Source organism: Microtus ochrogaster, chromosome 10 (assembly GCF_000317375.1).
Source record: "Microtus ochrogaster isolate Prairie Vole_2 chromosome 10, MicOch1.0, whole genome shotgun sequence".
Classification (NCBI taxonomy): Eukaryota; Metazoa; Chordata; class Mammalia; order Rodentia; family Cricetidae; genus Microtus; species Microtus ochrogaster.
This window is the reverse complement of record NC_022016.1, coordinates 8,088,497-8,094,633: the sequence shown is the minus strand read 5'-3', so window position 1 is coordinate 8,094,633 and position 6,137 is coordinate 8,088,497. Positions and strand designations below refer to the sequence as shown.

General features: G+C 53.6%; 1 protein-coding gene across 6 annotated transcripts in view; it reads left to right on the top strand.

The window, feature by feature from the left end:
* Positions 1–6,137, top strand: part of Rgs3 (regulator of G protein signaling 3) — a 124,097-nt gene that overhangs the window by 111,630 nt on the left and 6,330 nt on the right. For all 6 annotated transcript variants that reach the window (XM_026781910.1, XM_026781911.1, XM_026781912.1 and 3 more), the window contains one exon: positions 1–858. In XM_026781910.1, coding sequence (XP_026637711.1) covers positions 1–858 — 858 coding nt within the window. The remainder of the gene's footprint in view (positions 859–6,137) is intronic.

Genomic DNA, 6,137 nt, shown 5'->3' with positions numbered 1-6,137 from the left:
GAGCTTCCTGTGGGACAAGACCTCCCACCCAGCAAGGACCCCTCTCCCAGCCAGGAGCTTCCTGTGGGACAAGACCTCCCACCCAGCAAGGACCCTTCTACAGGGCAAGAAGCAGCTTCTGGCCCAGAGTCACCACCCAGTAGAGACACAGCTACCTGCCAAGAACCCCCTCAAAACTCAGAAACCTCAAAAAGCAAGGACTCCCCACCATGCCAGGGATCTCCTCCAACCACAGAACTCCCATCTTGCCAGGACCCTCAAGAGCTGCCTGTCATCCTAGAACCCTCTGCTTCAGCCCAGAACTTTCCGATGTCTCAGGGGTCTCCTCATAGCCAGGGCTCCCCGCCAGAGAAGGTCCCTGATGGACAGACCATCAGCTCCTGGGAGCAACCAGCAACCATGGCAGCTGCATCCCCAGCCTCCAGGCCTAACTTTGTGATCCCTGAGGTCCGGCTGGATAGTGCCTACAGCCAACAGGACGGGGCCCATGGGGGCAGCACTAGTGAGGATGAGGAGGCAGAAGTGGAGGAAGATGAGGAAGAGGACACCAGCGATGACAACTATGGGGACCTTGGCGAGGCCAAACGCAGCAGCTTGATTGAGACTGGCCAAGGTGCAGAGGGCGGCCTCTCATTGCGTGTGCAGAGCTCGCTGAGGCGCCGGACGCACAGCGAGGGCAGCCTGCTGCAGGAGACCCGTGGGCCCTGCTTCTCCTCTGACACCACCTTACATTGCTCTGATGGCGAGGGCACCCCCTCCACCTGGGCCATCCCTTCACCCCGCACCCTCAAAAAAGAACTGGGTCGTAATGGAGGCTCCATGCACCACCTTTCCCTGTTCTTCACTGGGCACAGGAAGGTAAGAAGAGGAGCTGGGAGGAGGGCAGACGATGGGGATGGGGAGGGCGATTCCGGCAGCTGTGGGAAGGCCTCGGGGTACCAAGAAGGAGAAGCCATATGCTCAGGTGTTCTGTTTCCCAGATCGGTTGTCTGGTGGTTCCCACCGAAGACAGAGAAGGTGTGGTTTGGCCCAGAACATTGTGCATTTGGGTTTAAAGGTTCGAGATAGTAGCTGGAAAAATAAAGTATTGCAGGGCTGTTGTCAGGAGACGGCTGTGGGTGAAGCTCTTGATTGGTTCCACAGAACCCACATTAGCTAGGTAAGGGAATGCACCTCTGCAATCCCAATGCTCCTAAGGCATGATGGGTACTCTCAGGTCATCTAGATTGGTACCAGCAGCAAACAGTGAAAAAGACCCTGACTCAAACAAGGCAGAAGGCAAGGACTGATGCCCAGGGTTATCTCCTAACCTCCACACATACCCCACCGCCCCCACCTCCAAAGAAATATTACGATTTTGATCTGGTCCAGGCCTAGCCAGACTAGAAATCTATTAGCTAACGACAAAGGCGGCCCATGTTTATTCTAAGCAATTCACACCAACACATTAATCTGCTCAATAGCTCTGTGCACTAGAGAGTATTTTGTGCCCATTTCACAGATGAAAAATCTGAGTCCCAGAGAGGTTCTATGACTTGACCCAGATCACATAGCTTAGAAGTGTCTGAACCAGAATCAGAACCTGATTCCAAGACCAGAACTCTTAAGAACTCTGCTCTTTGCCTTGTGCAGATGTTTATAAACAGGCCAATCAGTGTTTACGGTTTTCTGCTCTACCCTCTGCTCAGTACCACAGCAGAGGCTGCAGAAGTGGCGCGGGTGGGGGTGGGGTGGTGATGTCAGCTGGGGAAGAGAAAGAAAGAGCTTTCTGCGTGGGCTGGGTACTTGGCCTAATGGAACAAACCGCCCTGTAGCCTTTATGTCCAGCAGCCAGTGTGAGCCCAAGTTGTATTCCTTCCCTGTAGTGTGGCCTTGAGTGAGTCACCAGCTCCTCTGAGAAGTAGGACTTCCTACCTCTGTGTCTCGAGGGGTAAGGATGAGCTGCAGAGCCTGGGCCTGAGGACATGGCTGATGCCACACTTTGGAAGAAGCCCTCAGGGAGCCCTGCTTCTGCTTCTTTACTTGAAGTGCATCTGCAATGCTAAATAAAGTGTTGTCATGACAACCGCAAGAGGCTAGTCGGGAGCACCAACACTCAGAAATCTGAAAGTTTAGGAGAGACCCCAGGGCCTGGGACCATTGAGAAAACCTAGAAAAAGTTGCCCCCATTAGGGCCTGGAAGGTCAACTACATTTAGGGTAAACAGGATAAGGTTAGAACAAGGAACCCCTGAAGCACAGACAGACACGGCGGACACACCTACCTCCAGTCCCAGCCATAGGATAAACAGAGGATAAGGTTAGAACAAGGAACCCCTGAAGCACAGACAGACACATGGTGAACATACCTACCTCCCCAGTCCCAGCCATGGCAGACATTACTAATGAATTCCAACTTACTGTGATACCAAGTTGGGATATGGCCTCCAAAGCCTTCTTAGCCAGGCTTGGTGGCGCACGCCTTTAATCCCAGCACCAGGGAGGCAGAGGCAGGTAGACCTCTGTGAGTTTGAGGCCAGCCTGGTCTACAGAGCAAGTTCTAGAACAGCTGGGGCTGTTACACAGAGAAACCCTGTCTCAAAAAAACAAAACAAAACAAAACAAAACCAACCAACACCAAACAAAAAGCTAAAACCAAACCAAAGCATTCTCAGCTTTGTAAGCACCAGCAATACTATAGACATGGGATTTGCAGGAGGGTGGTCAGGCCATCAGGACTGTGAGCTTTGGGTCTGTGAGTTCCCAGAGAGGGCATCACCTTGTGACTTCTCAGTTCAGCTCTCTGGAGTCAGAACTTCCAAGGCTGAATGCTCCAGGGATTGTGATACTTGCCAAAGCTTGGTGGCCACCACTACCATCTCAGGCCAGTCCTTGAGGCAGCTGCTGCAGGCAAGAGATAATATCTCAGGCCCACGCAGGTACTGGGTACCCTTCTCTAGAGAGCTGAGGACCAAAGGCCTCCCTAGCCTGACTCCCACTAACCCCTCCCTTCTTCCACCATCCTTGCTCCAACACATACACGTTCATGCATGCACTCCAGCTTGCCCCTCAGTCCGGGTGACCTCAGTTCCCGGGGTCTCTCTGTACCAGCTCCCTCCAGCCTCAACTTAGTGTTGTCCAAGGTTCCCACTGGCATCTCCCCATCTCCACCCCCACATCCCCGCCCCTGTCACTTCCTTTCTGAGGCCCGAGTGACAGAACTGCCAGGGCCCTCAGAGGCTATTTCTAGTCTGTGGGGGCCACTCTACCATGTGGCTTCCACTCTCTAAGTTCTGAGCATTCATCGTTCCTGCCTTCCAGCTTCAGTCAGAAACCCATCCAGGGCAGGGAGATAGATGTGAAGCCTGGACTAAACAAGTCCCTGGTGGAACAGCCTTTGTAGCTAGCGGAGGGCCTTGGGCTAGTCCTTTCCGTCTCTGAGCCTGCTTCCTCGCTGGAGTAGTTATGGGGCTAATACTGCAGAGGGTTTCTGGGAGGCTTCGGTAGCTGGGCTGGGAGCTCAAGCTAGGATCTGGCACTCTGCTCCCAGTGGGTCCTCTGTGAATAGCTGTCTTGTTGCTGAGGTGCTTCAAGCATGGCAACCAGTTTTTGGTTGTTGTTTTGTTTTTCGAGATAGGGTTTCTCCGTGTAGCCCCGGCTGTACTGGAACTCACTCTGTAGACCAGGCTGGCTTTGAGCTTTGTGAGTGCTGGGATTACAGGTGTGGACCACCGCCACCACCAGGCTCAGCAGTTTTCCTCACACTACTCCACAGCCTGGCTAATTCTTCTGAGGTGTAACCCAAGCTGACCTCGTACTTGTGACACTTCTCCTGCCTCACTCTCTCAGGTGCAAGGCTCACAGGCCTGAGCTACCACACCTAGTGTACCTAGTGGCCTACACTAGTGTTCTTCTTTGTGGGAGGAGCAGAAACTCTTTTGTCCCAAGCCACGTGGTGAGTCCTGTGACTCTGCCCCTGGGCCCTGTAGCCTCCTGTTGATAGGAGGTTGATGGAGGGAGAGGTAGCCTGTTCTCTCTTTTGATTTCTACCCTCCCAGCTTGGGTCTGGCTCCCTAGAGTGAAGTCGTCAGTTGTGGAGACAGGTAAACCCATTCCAATCTCAGGTCTGTTTCCTCCCTGACTCTGAAACCTTGGACAAGTCTCTTCTTGGAACACCAGTTTCCCGTTGTCAAATGGGACTGGGAACGCTTCCAGGATGTTGACAGTTGTAAGTCAGAGAGTGTGAAAGCCCTAGCACAGCACAGTGCCAGACAGGCCAGGCAGAGCTGCTGGGATCCTAGGCTGTGTGGCCAAGCTGTGTGACTCTGAGCACAGCCACCTGCTACAGGGTAGCAGTCACAGCCTGGTCTCTGTCCACTTCTGCTATCCTGCCCGGGTGTCCTGAGTGAATTCTGCCGTGAATTCATGCCTTAGAACCACACACTTCTTACAGGCTGCCTGCTTGACCTGGTGGCTTCATGGGTGCCCATTGAGGTCCAGAGAGTGGGGGAAACCAGGAGCTCTCTGGTGGATCATTCCATGCTGGCTTATGGCGCCCCCTGCTGCCGGACCCCTGGAGGCCCAGCACGGTGGTGCAGAGGAGCCCCCCTCTAGGCAATTCTGTGTGTGAGCCAGGAGTTATCACTGACTTCAGCCTTGTCTGGCCATTATTTGACATTGAGGAAAACACAGGTGATGGCCCTTCCCTGGCTCTGCTTCCTTCCTGCCCCCTTGCAGGGGCTGTTGTGGCTCCGGCCAAGGTCAGACAAAAGAACTCTAAAATGCTCTTCATCTCCAGGGTGGGATAACACTTTCTGTTTTCAAAAAGCCTAAAGATGCTCCCTATGTCTAAATAAGTTTTGTGTATAGACTAGTCTCGTCACATGGTCACACAGGACGCAGCTCGTCAGTCACAGAACCCCTGGAGTCAGGACAGGACCAGGAGGGGGAATCATCTGGGGCCTTGCTCATAAAGAAGCCTCAAACTCCACTGGGCTTTGATGCCAGGCCCCAAATTCTCTGCAGCTTGCCAGCTTAAAGAGCCCAGGCAAGTAATGTTGTTCTGGGCCTCAGTTTCCTCAGCTGCAAGCTTGGAAAAATGTAGTAAATGGTGCTTGGAATTGTGAGGATTACACGTGCTCCTGTGTGTCTACAGACGAGCACAGTGCCGGGTCTGTAGCATTTGCAAGGAGTAATGAGCATCGACCACTCCATGTCCCCACCCCTGGCCACTGTTGACTCACAGCAGCCCAACGGAGGGGGGTCCAGTTGTGACCCTCATTTTACCAATAAAGGAAACAGACGCGGCAAGCAGATGGAACACAGTTAAGGTCAATTAGCTAGTATGTGATTGAACTAAGATTCAAATCCAGGCTCTTTAGAAGCTACACTCTTAATCATGACTATAATCACAGTGGTAATGACAGTAGGAATTATAGTTATTATTCCAAGAGACTGTGGTGCGCCTGGTCCCAGTGATGGCACGGTGGGGCCAGGCAGGCTTTGGGGATGGAAGGGCCAGTGACTCTGGGCTCACTTCTGTTACCTTTTGGCAGGGCAGGGTCATGGAGGAAGGGTAGGAACGGGTGGAAGGAGCTGCCCTCTTGAAAGCTTTCCCTTGGACAGTCTTGCTACAGCTGGAGAAAGAGGACCTTGGGGTTCATGCTGGTACCTCCAAAGACCCAAGGCTGCTGCTTAAATTTGCTGGGCATATTTAAGAACCACCAGGGCAGGGAGAGTTCCTGCCTTAGCACCACCACCCTCCAGCGCACTCCCAACTTTGTGCCCAGGTTTCTAGTTGCCTGAAGGTGACCCCACCCCACCTCCAGCAGTGGAAGGAAAGAGCCCATTTCCCAGCAGTCCAGAGACTGGGGGTGGTGACTGATGGGAGTGGTCCCCAGGCCCATTGTGTGGGGCTGATAAAGTGCGGAAGCCAAGGTCAGAATGGGAGGAAACCCAGCTCCCTGGGCCCTTTCCCACGGGTGGGGGCTCCAAGCACCGCTGAGCTAGGCTAGTGCAAGGGCAGCCTGCCTCTGTGGGACAGCAGAAGTGACATCAGGCCGCCGAGCTGGTGCGGGCACCATGGGCACTAAAACTGGTGACCCAGACTTCATCCTGGTGAATCTTCTCCATTATGGTGGGTAGCTGACACTAGCCTCT